The sequence below is a fragment of the Electrona antarctica genome (assembly GCF_951216825.1).
Source record: "Electrona antarctica genome assembly, contig: scaffold_26, whole genome shotgun sequence".
In the NCBI taxonomy this organism is placed as follows: Eukaryota; Metazoa; Chordata; class Actinopteri; order Myctophiformes; family Myctophidae; genus Electrona; species Electrona antarctica.
Window position 1 is genome coordinate 3,505,040 of NW_027636995.1, and position 16,653 is coordinate 3,521,692.

General features: G+C 42.5%; 1 protein-coding gene across 1 annotated transcript in view; it reads right to left on the bottom strand.

Moving 5' to 3' along the window:
- Positions 1-16,653, bottom strand: part of LOC306919574 (neurabin-2-like) — a gene marked incomplete at its 5' end in the record, with an annotated part of 89,375 nt that overhangs the window by 5,462 nt on the left and 67,260 nt on the right. Inside the window, 3 exons of the mRNA XM_079532334.1 lie at positions 4,649-4,878; positions 10,695-10,748; positions 11,661-11,816. Coding sequence (XP_079388460.1) covers positions 4,649-4,878; positions 10,695-10,748; positions 11,661-11,816 — 440 coding nt within the window. The remainder of the gene's footprint in view (positions 1-4,648; positions 4,879-10,694; positions 10,749-11,660; positions 11,817-16,653) is intronic.

Consider the following 16,653-nt stretch of genomic DNA (forward strand, 5'->3'; position numbering starts at 1 on the left):
GTACAGGTACACACATACATAGACACATAGGTCCTCATTCACAACGGCGTTTACGCTCATAAAGTGACGTTACGTGAGCGGAGCGTGAGCGGACAGGCATTTACGTGGATTCCCACATTACGTGGGAATTCATGAACTTGAACGTGAACTTGACGGTGACGTGGGTTGGTCGGAAATTCCGCTGAAAGCTGCGCCACCTCTCATGGTCGTGTACGGCTTGCGTAGATTTATTAAGAAGGCTTTAGTCTTCATGCTGAATCAATTAAAAGTCCCCAAATCTCAGATAAAATATGTAGGCATGTGTCCCCAACATTGGTCGCACATAAAAAAAATATAGCCTATATAAAAGCCAAGTATCACTTGTATGCCTAAATGCATGCATTCTAGAGGCAGGTTAGCCTAGAGTGCCATACAGAAACTGCCCCTGCAAGCCCGACACCTTTTTTATTTATTTATTAGGATATTTCTAGCATGCGCGATTGCGCTGCTCACTTGACAGCTTTCTACTCGCAGTGCAACGCGCTGTGAGCTTGTAGATCGGCTCTCGCAGTCTCGCAGACTCGCGCTGCATGTTAAAAAACAAACTCACAATTATAATAAGAACATACACTTATCTGCATTCTGCACTGTACGAATCCAACGTTGTTTAGTGTAGTAATGTCTGCAGTATAGGCCTATTTAAATTGTTTCGTTATGGAGCTCCTTTGAGTCAGTCTGACTGTCGGTGCGTGTGTGTGTGTGTGTGAGGGGGGATTAGCCCTATATTAAAAAAATAGAAGACCACATTAGCCTATTTGAATGAATGGCATCAGCGTGTTTGAAAGTCGGCCAGTCATATCATAGTTTTAAGCCAGCTCACCTCCACTCGCGCTTGTTCACAAACATGACGGACAGACAGACAAGAAAGGCTGTTGATGATGATTTTTATTACCACTGTAACTCGCTGATCAGCATGTTGACAGAGACTCAGCCAATTAAAGTTTCACGTAGGCCTAAATGCATTTGCTGCAAGCACCTATCTGCCTCCATTTGCGTCGTGGTATTAATTTATAATATGTATATTGATCACATGCGGACGCCACACAGAATAGCCAACTCTTACCTGCAGCTGAGGAAACATACAACGTAGTTGGGTCGGATGAAATATAGCCTTAAGTCCAAATCCCACAAGAAAAAAAAGAAAGAAAATATGTCCTGTGTCCATGCATGTCCTGGATATATTTGCTTTCCAAATCCGACAGTGCAGGGCAGGGAATCAATCACCGCAGTAGACTAATCAATAGGGCCTTTTATCATTGCCGAGTTTTAATATAGCATTTGGTTGTGTGGTGAACAATACAAATTAACTTCTTTCTCATTATGTGAAAGTAACTGTAACATCAGTTAACTTATTAACGTTCTGACATTTAACAAGGAGTGAAGCAATGCGTGCCAAGTTGGCAAGTTTCGTTTATAATTATATACAAAACTTGCGCTGTTTGCTTGAAGATCTGTCCATGCAGAGACCCGCCTGTCAAAATTAACTGCTCTACAAGCTCATCGCGGCTGTTGTATATAATTTAAAGCCCGGTGCAGGCTATGATGACGTATTTCGATATTTCCTGTTGCCTTATATGGTGTGGGATGGGCGTTCTAACCAGGCGACACCAGGCGAATCGCTTGGGAAAAATGCGGAAAGGCTACACTCTGCGATCCGCACAAATGAAGTGATTACACCAGCTTCCCTGAATACGACGGGAGCAAATCGCAGCGTGATCGGACAGAGAAATACGATGATATTTAGTATCTGTTTACGCATACGTTACACTGCGGTGTATTTCTCCTTTGTGAATGAGGACCATAGACACATAGATACAGACAAAGCTGGTTGTTGGAGTGGTTTGCACCACTCAAAAATACTACCTACAAGCTGTTTATGTTTGAATATGGGCCAACATTTAGTTTTGGTGTGAGTGTTTGAGTGTTCGTTCATATGCCCGATTCTGAATTATTATTATTTAAATACAGAATGAGATCATATCGACATCGATTTATATAGTTTTATATCGGTTATCGGGCCATTAACGGCAATTAATCACATGGGATATCGACATCGGCCATCCCTGCTCCAAGCACAGACGTTATCAAATGTGGCTCGATGTCATTAACCCATTCAGACCTATAGGACGATTCTACAAAATTGTCTTCTAAATCCTGACAGTTTTCTGAAAAACCTCATGTTTCTATGTCAGTCGTTCTCAAACATTTTCATGTCAAGGACCCCCAAATATGTAATTGGCCACCGACCCCTATCTGAAAATATGTTGTTCCAGGGACGCCCCCAGTAGCAAAGATTTGAGTTAAAAACTTGCTCTGAAAGTATATATATCCAATGATTTCAGGCACATTTTCACGATTTTTCAAAAACGGCAGACCTACAAGTTATCTACAAGATCTACAAGCTAGTAGATCTGCTATTTTTCAACAGCTAAAGCATAACACAATGCTTAAAACACCAAAAGGGGTTCCCGCCCAAAGTGGCTTAAACGACACAGAGTCACATTTCGGGTGGTTTGGGTTATTTTTGGAACACAGTTGGAACAATTGACGTCACTCCCCCCTCCCCAGGGGAAGACGGGGTGATGTCAGGACTTGGGTGCTCTATTGGAACACAGGTTCCTTTTATATTTGTTGAGGTGAAGACAATGCCAGCACTCATTGGGTGGGTGACGTGACATGCTGTCCTTTGCTGTCCTCAGTGTCAAACGAGTATAAATAAAAAATATATTTGTCAAAAACCTTCTGAATATTGTGCAGGACATTATGCTTCATGTGAACATACTCAAGATTAAAACATTTCATTCCTCATTTCTTCAGAATTTTCAACCAAACATAGCAAAACTCATATGGTCCTGGCCCTGTTTCTCAAAGTAGGAACTTGAATAAAACTAAGGGGAAAAAATGCTAAAATTCTTTTAAAAATTCCATAAATATAATATAGATGTTTATTTGTGAGCCTAATCTTTTCAAAGTCCAAGCATAATGTTTTCAGTAATTTCTGATCAAAAAGATTTTGTCCCCCAAACCAAAATCATATTGTGTGACACCATTTTGGGAAATTTCAACAGGCAATTGTTTGGACACCCATTGGGATAGAGAGGTCCTTCTTCAGTAAGGCTGCTCAGCACTTGCATTACAATAGCATGACAGGTGTCTGTGGTGAATTATCATTTTAACATTTCCATGAAATACGATCTTGTTGGAACGCTGACCAATGCGACTCATCCGAGTGTCTGTGGGTGTGACACCTTTTTCATTAAAAAAGCTAAAGTTATCAGATTTTTTGGTCATAATTACATGTAAATCTATGTTGCTTTGTTATAGCTAGCATGTTGTTAGCATGCTAATGTGTAGCTAGTAGCCTCAAGGTTATGTTAAGTGCAGAAAACATAATATGGTGTGACACTATATCATAATGGTGTGACTGTCTGCCTGTCACGCCATATGACATTTTTGTCACACCATATGATGCAAACTGTATTTTCCTACAGATATAACAATAAATAACAAAGACCCATGTTTCTTTTGTCCATTTAAACATTTGTTTTAAACAGCTTCACCTAAAATCTGCAACTATCCACAATAAAATGTGTTTAATTTTGTTTTATTAAGTCATTTGCATGTTATTCAATGTTAAAGCAATTTTCCTGTTGCTGTTTTTCCTGAGTAATTGTTTAATCAATCTGTAAAGTTCAGTACTCACTAATAGGTAGGTTAAAACACAGTTTGCTTTGAGAAATGAAGATATGATCATACGATGTGACACTAAATCATTTGGTGTGACGTTCCAAATAGTGAAAAAATCATACCTTTATTAATGATGAAACCATTAATGTTCATGGATTACATAGCAAATAGTATCAGGAAGAGTCACAAATATTTGTGTAATTTTAGAGAAAGTTGTGTCACAATAAATACAAAATATGTTGAAAGACTGACAACATGGGCCTCACATTGAGTGTTGATTACGAAAATAATATACAGATTTAAGAAATTTTCACAAAACTATAGTGGATTACAGGTTAGTTATGATAAAGGACTTTGATAAAGTGAGTAACTTAAGAAAGGTGTACTCCATTTTCATTTTATAAACAATTATTGTCATGTCACACCATATGATGATTTTAGGCACAAGTACAACAAAATGCTGAATAAATTCTGATTCCAATAAAATATCTAAAAACAAAATATGTTTCCATAAAGATGAGAGTGAGTAGAACAAAAGTAAATGATTTTTATTCCTGTTATTTAAAGGTTTTTAAAAAACACTTTTTTAGGGGTGTCACGTCACTGACCCACGTCCTTTTACATGATTTTATTTACCTCTGAGAATGAAAACGTACACGTTTCGGCCTGTATGGCCTTCCTCAGCGTTTGTCATTTGTCAGTACAAATGCTACCTCGATTTTGTAGGCCTCAAGATCAGGTAGATTATAGTTATAGTCACCAATCTACACAGTTTTTAAATGTACAAATATTTATTTAAAAAAAGAAAAGTTTTTTTTTTCTTTTTTTTCTTTTTTACATAATAGGTAGTTAAACAACTAGTCGACTAGTAAACTAGGCAACTAGTCAACTAGAAGTGAATGCCCTGCATGTAGTTACTTACTTCTGCTGGTACTCCTTGATGAGGCGCTTGGCCTTGCCGTACTTGCGCTCCAGGGCCTGGTACTGGGCCTGGGTCTCCTTGAGGTGCTCGTCCACCGCCTGGCAGAGGCTCTGCGCCTCCATCCAGTAGCCCTCCAGCTTCTCCATGCGCTCCTTGTTCTCCTGCAGCGTCTGCTCCAGCTGGGCCTTGTCCATGCGCCAGCGCTGCTTGTCCTGCTCCGCGTGATGCAGCTGATGAAGAGGAAGAAGAATATAACCATCAATCAGATTACTATGAAAACATAGCCTGGGGGCCGTGGCTCAGTGGTCCAGGCACCTTGGCCGGTAGTCCAAGTCTGGCAGTGTGCCACGCGGGTTCGACTCCCGATCCCGACGGCCCGACGACCTCCCCCATCTCTCTCCCCCATTTCCTGTCAGCCTACTGTCTGTCCCTCCATAAAAAAAATATAAAAATAAGGGCGAAAGCCACAAAAAAAACATTTAAAAAAAGATTACTATGAAAACCTGCAAAACCTGTCTCTCCGTCACTCCATATATGGGTTGTCAGTCCATCACGCCTTGTGATGACATCAGCCATTAGTTGCGGCCGTGACAGGTCGCAGATTACTATGAAAATTGTCGATTTTGGCAGCACATTTTGATTTTAGTTTTAGTCACAAGTAAGACGCGCGAACGCGGGAAGCGAACGCAGCTCGTGAATTGCAAAAACAACAATTAGAATAAATTACGTAATTTTTTAAGGTTTTTTTAAGTTCTCTTTTTTTTGTGTTTAAGATTTTTCTTAAGTTAAGTTTTTTTTTAAGTTAAGTTTTTTTTAAGTTTTTCCTTAAAGCTTTTCCCTTTTACGTTTTTTTTTTTTTTTTTAAGTTAAGTTTTTTTTTAAGTTAAGTTTTTTGTGTGTGCGTTTTTCCTTTTTTAAGTTTTTTTTTTAAGTTAAGTTTTTTTTTAAGTTAAGTTTTTGTTTAAGTTAAGTTTTTTGTGTGTGTGTGAGTGCGTGCGTGCGTGCGTGCGTGTGTGTGTGTGTGCGTGCGTGCATGTGTGTGTGTGTTTTTGTGTGTGATACAGCTGCGCCCTCTGGTGGTGGGCGGGTGGTGTTACAGCGTGACACACACACAGACACACACACAGACACACACACACACAGACGTGATCTGCTGGGTCTCATAGTAAATGCTCACTGCGTTCGCAATTAGTCTCTTGAATAGCTTTCATTTAGTTTTAGTCACATTTTAGTCACCTGCAATGTTTTAGTGTTAAGTTAGGGTTTGAGGTAGTTTGTCGTTCTAATGACAGTCGGACCAATAGTATGTCGGAACTAAAGCCTGTACCTGCATTTTTTTGGTCAATGAAAATATATGGGCATGTCAATATATGACCATATCGTGACAGTCTCATGATAACCAGTGTGGTTGCCGCGAAACGAGTCACACTTGCAAGTTGGTACAAACACATGGTTAATATGTGAAGATCACGACACCGACCTTAACAAACCCTGGAAGTGATCCAAACGAAATGGTTTGAGTTAGAAAGATTTTTGAAATGACATTTGTAGTTATCGTGACTGTTATTGTGCTTGGTGTGATTGGCCCTTAACCCATTTAGACCCCGAGAACGATTCTATGAATGACTTCTAAACCCATGTTTCTATGTAGTGGTAAAGATTTGAGTTAAAAACGTAGATCTACAAGCTTGTAGCGCGGCACCGATCTGCTACTTTTCAATAGCTAAAGTATAACATAATGCTTAAAGGGGCAATAAAAAAGTCCCCCCGTTCTGTGTTTCCTAGAACTGTAAGTATGAAAAAAATCATTAACATGGTGAAACACATCTTGATGACATCATCAAGATGTGTTTCACCATGTTAATGATTTTTTTCAGATCTCCAGTTCTAGGAAACACAGAATGGGGGGGACTTTTTATTATTTCCACACAACAGCTCTAAGGTATATTAATGACATAGTAAAATGTTGAAAATGAGTGGAATGCTCCTTTAAAACACCAAAAGGGTTTCCCGTCCAGAATGGAGTAACTCTATAGTCTAACGGATGACAAGAGTCACAGTACCACACCTAGAACAAAGACAACGGTGAACCATATGGTTATAGCAATAGTTATACTTGGCTTGAACGGAAGCCCTTGGAAGAAAAAAATGCATTTTCGGTAGTTTCGTAAAAGGGACATTTAATCGTTGTCTGTCAAATGTTCATTGGCTAGCCCATTCTGGACGGGAACCCCTTTTGGTGTTTTAACTAAGCATTTTGCTATTGAAAAATAGCAGATCTACAAGCTCGTAGGAGCTTGTAGGTCTGCTATTTTTGAAAAATTGTGAAAATGCGGCACACATCTTTGAATAGATATTTGTTCAGAGCGAATGAAATAGGCTAGTCTTGCGATTGCTGAACGCATGCCTTCAGGGCGGCTTTGTCTGAATTAGCTGGTGGGCCTTGATGGAGCACACACAGTCCCCTCCCTCTATCTTTTAATCTAGAGACGTTTCGAGCTCCGAGGAGTGTTTAGTTAGTAAATCCATTTTCAACAGACACAGCAGAAAGTGGAGGACAATTGGGCACACACTGTGCCAAGACAAATACGTGTGTTTTGTCCGACACATTCTCATCATGCCCTACTTGTCAAATCCTATCCAGCTTGCCCCTAATAAGTGTCTGATTGCAATGAAGTCCCATGGGGTCATTGTTTACTCAAGGAATAAAACTAAATAAAAATTGTGTGACTGAACTTTGTCCCAATCTGTCATTTGTGACTATAGCGCTCTGTTTCCTAAAATAAATTAACCCATTCTGAACGGGAACCCCTTTTGGTGTTTAAAGCGTTATGATATGCTTTAGCTATTGAAAAATAGCAGATCTACAAGCTCATAGCACGCCACCGAGTGCCGCGCTACGAGCTTGTAGGTTTGCTATTTTAGAAAAATCGTGAAAATGTGCCTGAAATCTTTGAATATATATTCTTTCAGAGTGAGTTTTTAACTCAAATATTTGCTACTGGGAGGGTCCCTGGAACAACATATTTTCAGATGGGGGGTCGGCGGCCAATGTCATATATTTATAGTTTATTTCAGAAAACTTTTTTGAGTGGTGTAAACCACTCCTACAACTGGCTTTTGTCTGCATAAAAAAATGAGCATGGTTGCTATGTTCAAAATAATTTCTGACGTAATTAAATCACACCCGGGTGAACTGGATGACCGTAGCAACCGTGTTCATTTTTTCTGCACAAAAAAAGCCAGTTGTGAAATCACATCCGGGTGTGATTTCATTACGTCAGATCAGAGCTGATCAGGCTATATAATACCTTACCTTATATAATACCTCACATCGGACAAAAACTCCAGCTGAATCAACCTTACACCACTCAGTTCACACGGGTGTGATTTTTATTTTGACGTCAGGCCTAAATGGGTTAAACGCAGTGTGTTATGTACGATGACGACGATGTTTAGGTGTTCTTATCATACTAAAACCCAAAGTACAACCTTGAACCTTGATACTAAAACCTGTGTTGCTGCTGTTCCACAGGCAGCCGACCGGTTGAATACATCACAGATTGAGGCTTTAAGCTTATAGCTTTTATGGAAGGTCCGAGACCCTCCGTGGTTCTGGTTCATGGAAGATGCTTCTGAACAAGTATTCTAGTTTCACTTTGTTCATCTTACAACAACTATTAAAGGGGGAAAACCACCCATTTTCAACATTTTACTATGTCATTAATATACCTTAGAGCTTAACCCATTCAGGCCTGACGTCGAAATTAAAAAAAAAAAGTTTTCTAAATCATGACAATTTTCGGAAAGATTTGAGGCACATTTTAACGATTTTTCAAAAATAGCAGACCTACAAGCTCATAGCGCGCCACTCGGTGGCGCGCTATGAGCTTGTAGATCTGCTATTTTTCAATAGCTAAATTATAACAATGTTTAAAACACCAAAAGGGGTTCCCGCCCAAAATGGGTTAATGGTTAATGTGGTTAAACGCTAACGTGACATGGATGCGTTCCAGGTCTCAATGGATTAATATACCTTAAATCATTAACATGGTGAAACACATCTTGATGATGTCATCAAGATGTGTTTCACCATGTTAATTATTTTTTTCAGACCTCTAGTTCTAGGAAACACAGAATGGGGGAACTTTTTTTTATTATTTCCACACAACAGCTCCAAGGTACATTAATGACATAGTAAAATGTTGAAAATGAGTGGAATGCCCCTTTAACTGAAAATAGCCGATCTGCAAGACAGCAGATCGACTATTTTGAAGTGCACGACATGCTTCCATAAAAAGACAATGCCGACTGAAATTCTGTGGAATCCAAGTGACTATGAAATCACGTCGTGACGACTGTGAACTCCGATGTACACTTCGATGCCTACCTATAAAACTCCCACACGACGTCTGAAATAGATTATGCCTCGCGGCACCGGACAAGTGGACTCAACATTGAAAACCGTGTTTAACCCATTTTGGGCGGGAACCCCTTTTGGTGTTAGCATTATGCTATGCTTTAGCTATTGAAAAATAGCAGATCTACCAAGCTCGTAGCGCGCCACGAGTGGCGCGCTACGAGCTTGTAGATCTGCTATTTTTGAAAAATCGTGAAAATGCGGCGCAAATCTTCAAATATATTCTTTCACAGCGAACGTTTAAACTCAAATATTTGCTTCTGGGAGGTCCCTGGAACTACATATTTTCATATGGTGGTCGGCGGCAAAATACATATATTTTTGGGGGTCGTTGACATGAAAATGTTTGATCGACTGACATATAGAAACATGGGTTTTTCAGAAAAACTGTCTTAGAAAACTGATTTAGAAGGCAATTGTAGAATCGTCCTCAGGTCAAAATGGGGTTAAAACATGGCCAAAGAGAGGCGGTCGGTCACGCTGTATGCAGCTCAAGCCTGCCTATATACCGCTGACACTCAGACGGGTTGACTCAGAATCGAATTAAGTTGTTGTCAACACTGCGGCGCGTTTAAAGGGCATCCTCGGCTTCAGACATCAAGAGGAGACATGATGAGTCTGGACACGGTGATGAGAACGTGTTGCTTTTCATGTTGCAGGGAAGGAATATTACATGATATAACCCATTTTGGCCCGACGTCAAAAATTTAAAAAAAAAGTCTTCTAAATCCTGACAGTTTTCTGAAAAACCTCATGTTTCTGTGTCAGTGTGGTGCTCAACATTTCATGTCAAGGACCCAGAAAAATGATATGTAATCGGCCCGACCCCCCCCCCCATCTAAAAATATGTTGTTTCAGGGAACCGTGGGGCCTTCCCCCCAGATGATTTGCTGGAAGTGCCAAAAAAAACCCAAAGGGGCTTATCGAGTGGCCTTCCTATAGAAGCTACCAGTTGAGCTTAAATAACAGAAATTAAGATATGAATAATATTGGTAAGCCTAAAGATTTAAAAAAATAATGATAATGAAAAAAGAAAAACATATTCTAATAATAATATCAAATAATACATGACTAGGGCGTGTTGCCCAAGCTTGTTTTTGCCGTGTTGCGTAGGTTGGTCTACTCAAAAACGGAACTGTATTTTATTAGAAACTTTTTTTTAATATAATTATATATCTGAACGGAACGGAGATGACGAACAGATGGCAGCTCCCGGCTTTCAGGAGGCTTCTTTATTTTAATTTTTTTGACGGACTGTATGGCGTTCGTAGAGGATGGAAGAGTTGTCTGTGTTTGAAAGATGAATGGTTAAAGGGGCATTCCACTCATTTTCAACATTTTACTATGTTATTAATATACCTTAGAGCTGTTGTGTGGAAATAATAAAAAAGTCCCCCCATTCTGTGTTTCCTAGAACTAGAGATCTGAAAAAAATCATTAACATGGTGAAACACATCTTGATGATGTCATCAAGATGTGTTTCACCATGTTAATGATTTTTTTCATAATTACAGTTCTAGGAAACACAGAATGGGGGGACTTTTTATTATTTCCACACAACAGCTCTAAGGTATATTAATGACATAGTAAAATGTTGAAAATGGGTGGTTTTCCACTTTAACTAACCTTCCTTTTCAGCTGCTGGATCTCAGCCTGGGTGACAGCATGTTTTATCTGGAGCTGAGAGGCAGAGAGAGAGAGAGAGAGAGAGAGAGAGAGAGAGAGAGAGAGAGAGAGAGAGAGAGAGAGAGAGAGGAGAGAGAGAGAGAGAGAGAGAGAGAGAGAGAGAGAGAGAGAGGAGAGAGAGAGAGAGAGAGAGAGAGAGAGAGAGAGAGAGAGAGAGAGAGAGAGAGAGAGAGAGAGAGAGAGAGAGAGAGAGAGAGAGAGAGAGAGAGAGAGAGAGAGAGAGAGAGAGAGAGAGAGATGTTAGACACTGTACATTAGCAGTTGTGGAAAAACGTACTCTATGTAAAACTTGTTGTTTTACTTAAGTAACAGTAGCAATAACAACAATGTAGACACTAGACATATTCTGTTAAAGATGGTGTGCCGTGTTTTTTTTATTATTTCCAGTTTTTCATGTGTTTAATGTTTATGAGGTGACAGTTCATTAGAGCCCTTGGTGTGGTTGTCATGTGCAATGATGTCTTCCCTTTAGTATTCAGGGTTTGTTCCTGGAGGCTGAAACCTTGACAGTCAAACGTGCCAATGAAAATAACAAAACAAATCAGTGATATAGTAGTGACATCACATTATCATCCCCTCCCCTAACCCCTCCCCCTTTATCATACTACAACAACAGCTGTGCAGATCAGAACGTCTGTGGACAGATTAATTAATTCCAGTGGTGGAAAAAGTACTCAATTGTTTTACTTAAGTAAAAGTACCAATACTGCAAGTAAAAGTACAAAAGTATCGGCATCAAAATTGTACTTAAAGTACTAAAGATAAAAGTAATTCATCTTTTGGGCGACGTCGCCCGGCAATAGTGGGCGATTGGGCGATAGCCAATGAAATTCAAGCGACGCTCGCCGTTGGTCTCTAAGGTCTCCCCGCTGTTAAAACGTACTGTCAGGGACATGTCCTGCTCACCTCCTTGTACTTGTGGGCCAGCTTCTCGGGGTCCGTCTCCAGCGGGGACATGTCCTCGTTCTCCGCCAGGTCAAACACCTCGATGGCGCTGGGGTAGGAGGAGGGGCTGACGTCCTCGTCGTCCTCTTCCTCTTCGTCGGTGCCGTACTCGCCGCCCTGCGGAGGAAATGGTTTTATTATTTACACACGGCTTTATTCCACAGACTTGTTAGTTTTCGTCAGTGGAAAAAGGCAGTCGACGAACATTTTTCGTCATAGTTTTAGTCGACGAAATCAACACTGCTCTGGAGCAGTCCATCACCACCTTGCATGAACGTCAAAGGGTTACTATTAGGGATGTGCTGAAGTAGCAACAGATGAACACCAGGTGGTGCCAAAGCTCCAGTCCAGCGACTACAGGCTTTGTGTGAACCCATTGTGGATGCTTAATTCCAAACATCGATAGAGTTGCGGCAAGACCCGCTCTGTTTAATGCAATTTATTGTGCGAAATGATTGCTAGCGTGCTGCTTGCTTATGTTATGGATATACCTGTACATACTGTTGACTTTGATTTTAGTCGACTTGACTTGCTGAAAATAGCTGATCTACAAGCTCACAACGTGTCGCGACGCGTTGTGAGCTTGTAGATCGGCTATTTTCAGCATGCAACTAATTGTAAAATGACTTATACTGGATCTCTTGTCCACTAGTCCCTTCCTAACATTTCAATTGTCAGTATATTTAGTCTTACTTTTAGTCATCATAGCTTAGTTTTCATTTCGTTTTCATCAGTGGAAAAAGGTAGTCGACGGACATTTTTCGTCTTAGTTTTAGTCGACAAAATCAACACTAGCCGCAACCCTATCGATGTTTGGAATCAAGCATTGTGGATTGGATCCCTCTGTTAACACTGTGAACACGTCATTGTGCGTGGCTCTGTTAACACTGTGAACACGTCATTGTGCGTGGCTCTGTTAACACTGTGAACACGTCATTGTGCGTGGCTCTGTTAACACTGTGAACACGTCATTGTGCGTGGCTCTGTTAACACTGTGAACACGTCATTGTGCGTGGCTCTGTTAACACTGTGAACACGTCATTGTGCGTGGCTCTGTTAACACTGTGAACACGTCATTGTGCGTGGCTCTGTTAACACTGTGAACACGTCATTGTGCGTGGCTCTGTTAACACTGTGAACACGTCATTGTGCGTGGCTCTCTCTGACAACACTTGTCAAGAAGAAGCCGCAACGTGTCAGCATGCAACCCCCGTTGTTGACATGGTGCTAAAGTACGCCATTTTTAGCTTTATAGGAACCATTTGCAAAACATGTCAACCAAATACAAGACACGCTAATATGGTGTGGGAGGAGGAGGAGGAGGGTCCCCCGGTCCCCCCCCCCCCGGGGTCCTGCTCAGGCCAGGACACCTTGACACAGGGGTTCTCAACGTTTTTGGCCGGGGACCCCCGGAAATGCTTTGGCAATGTATCGGGACCCCCGCCCCGCCCCCTCCCGACCCCCAATATAAATTGACTGCTACAATAACCTTAAACCATATTGGGCGGGAACCCCTTTTGGTGTTTTAAGCATTGTTATAATTTAGCTATTGAAAAATAGCAGATCTACAAGCTCATAGCGCGCCACCGAGTGGCGCGCTACGAGCTTGTAGGTCTGCTATTTTTGAAAAATCGTGAAAATAAAAATAAATAAAAAATCTTTTTTTTTTTTTTTTATAATTTGGGGACCCCCTAAAATAATTTGGCGACCCCCCGAGGGGTCGCGACCCACGGGTTGAGAACCCCTGGTGTAGGAGGAGGAGGAGGGTCCCCCCACCCCCCCCCAGGGTCCTGCTCAGGGACACCTTGACACATACATAGACCGGGGGGCTGGGAGTCGATGACCTTCTGATTACCAGACAGACAGCCTCTCTTCCCACCGAGCTACTGCATGGCTGGTTTAAAATTGCTGACGTGCTAATGGGGGGGACCATTTAGAACAAAGGCTTGCTTGCTGTGGTTTGCTATACTAACAACAGAAATTTGCATGCACAAGGGCTGCCAAAGTAGGCTATCTTTTGTTGTTTTTCTTGTTTTTTCCGCCCCCTCTCTTCGAAGTTAGACTGGGCATTACTCCTCCAGATACAGATTCTCAGACTGGGCCACGCGGACCTGGCCAATCAGCGGCAGCTGGAGGCGGGATCCCATCTGGGAACTCTCAGGCAGACTTGATGCCCGGGCACAAAACGGCCTGGCCAATCAGCGGCAGCTAGAGGCGGGATCAAGGCATACACAGTGCTGCCCGGGCATCAAGTCTGCCTGAGAGTTCCCAGATGGGAGCAGGAGGGGGGGAACCCAGTGTACTCTCTGCTGCCCCATCTGGCGGAGTCAGGTTAACGCGGACCACCCAATCATAAAAGTAATAAAAGGATAGAGACCCCCCCCCCCCGGTATTCATTTCAGTGGAAGTTGCTCAGTGGCGTTTTGAAGCACCCGGAAGAACCGTCTACTTCCGCATTTGCCAACCAAATTTTGGTTGGCAGATGCGGAAGTGCAACCGAGCTGCGCTCAATGTTAAAAGTAATCAGTCAAACCTTTAAAAAATAATCGATGCTAACACTAGCAGTTTAGCCCACAGTTTGTCCAAAAACCAAACAAGCTCTCTGCCCAGGAAAAACCAACACGATCAGCAGCACAAACAGAAAGGGTAAACGAGGACACACACAGGGCTCACGTGCCACTCATGATTTATAGCTAAAAAGGTCATTTTCATTTTGTCAGGCCAGGGTGTAATTTAATTCATGCCTGCAGGTTGCAAGCATAATCGTCTCTGTCGGGCTAGAAACCTCACATCTCCACATTTCAGTGAATGCCCTACTGCATCATACAAGAGCGTCACACAAGAGAAGTAAACAAGTAAGACGCGCAAACGCGGGAAGCGAACGCAGCTCGTAAATTGCAATAACAACAATTAGAATAAATTACGTACTTTTTTAAGGTTTTTTTTTTGTTACGTTTTGTGTGTGTGTGTGTGTGTGTGTGTGTGTGTGTGTGTGTGTGTGTGTGTGTGTGTGTGTGTGTGTGTGTGTGTGTGTGTGTGTGTGTGTGTGTGTGTGTGTTTTGTGTGTGATACAGCTGTGCCCTCTGGTGGCAGGCTGGTGGTGTTACAGCGTGACACACACACACACACACACACACACACACACACACACACACACACACACACACACACACACACACACACACACACACACACACACAGACAGTTTTGGCCAGCTTCTATAGTTCACTGCATTCGCAAAAACAAGTCCAAATTGATTACATCAAGTAATTACCAGCTGCATTATTATTATCTGCGGGGGGGGTGGTAGGAAACAAAATGTCTCTAAGGCGGAACTATTGTGTTCCGAGTCGGACATATTTGCGGTGCGCACATACATCGGCCAATGAGAAAACCCGCTGGACTACAGGATTAGAGGACTATACTGGACTAGCTTGCACATGGATTATAGACTCCGCTGCGTCATACCAAAGCCTACACGGGTTGCGCAAGGGCGCGCTGTGATTGGCCAGTCGCTGTGATTGACAGCCTAACCTTAACCTCAGTAAACCTAACCTTAACCCTAACGGTAACCTCAGTAAAACCTAAACCCTAAAGGTCCCTTGCACACCGGACGCATTTTCGGATTTTTAGCTGTGTGCAACCACCTTAACCTTAACCTCGGTAAACTTAACTTGCCCGGGGGCGTGGCTATAAGCACAACCAGTGTTGGATTTAGTATGTCGCGACTCAGCAGCTGGTAAAAATACGGTTTTGGACATGTGAAACATGGATTAAAGCAAAATAAAATCATGTCCTAATGTGGAATATTGGGAAACGGTAGGAAAGGAGCTCCCCGCCACACTACTAGTGCCATTTCCCAAACAACGTGCAAACGATGTTTTGGTAATTATTGTCCCCGTCTGACCACTACAAATGCTGTAATCTTATTAACAACCCAACTATATATCTGTGCAACACACGCTTCCAAATCCCAAACCACTGAAGTCAGAACTTGAACCCATGCATACGAGGTTTCCCCACCTCCGACAGAGATGATATAATAAGAGCCGTAAATGCAATCTGTGGTCAAGTGGACTGAACGAATTAAGTCCGTTCTGTTACTATGGCTACTCGTCTAACAGCGCCGCGTGTTTGTTTCTGCTGAAAGCGTGCCAGGTGCACGGCCTTGCCACTTAACTTGTTTATACTATGAATACATTCATAACTAATGCACACTTCACTTCAATGGCTGAGGCTCACAGCGGCTCCAGCGGAGGAGCATTGTGGGGGTTCAGTGACTGAGGCTCACAGCACAGCTCCATCGGAGCATTGTGGGGGTTTCAGTGACTGAGGCTCACAGCACAGCTCCATCGGAGCATTGTGGGGGTTTCAGTGACTGAGGCTCACAGAACAGCTCCAGCGGAGGCGAGCATTGTGGGTGTTCAGTGACTGAAGCTCACAGCACAGCTCCATCGGAGCACTGTGGGGGTTCAGTGACTGAAGCTCACAGCACAGCTCCACTGGAGGAGCATTGTGGGGGTTCAGTGACTGAAGCTCACAGCACAGCTCCATCGGAGCATTGTGGGGGTTCAGTGACTGAAGCTCACAGCACAGCTCCAGCAGAGGAGCATTGTGGGGGTTCAGTGACTGAGGCTCACAGCTCCAGCAGAGGAGCATTGTGGGTTCAGTGACTGAAGCTCACAGCTCCAGCAGAGGAGCATTGTGGGTTCAGTGACTGAAGCTCACAGCTCCAGCAGGAGCATTGTGGGGGTTCAGTGACTGAAGCTCACAGCTCCAGCAGAGGAGCATTGTGGGGGTTCAGTGACTGAAACTCACAGCACAGCTCCATCTGAGCATTGTGGGGGTTCAGTGACTGAAACTCACAGCACAGCTCCATCTGAGCATTGTGGGGGTTCAGTGACTGAGGCTCACAGCACAGCTCCATCGGAGCATTGTGGGGGTTCAGTGACTG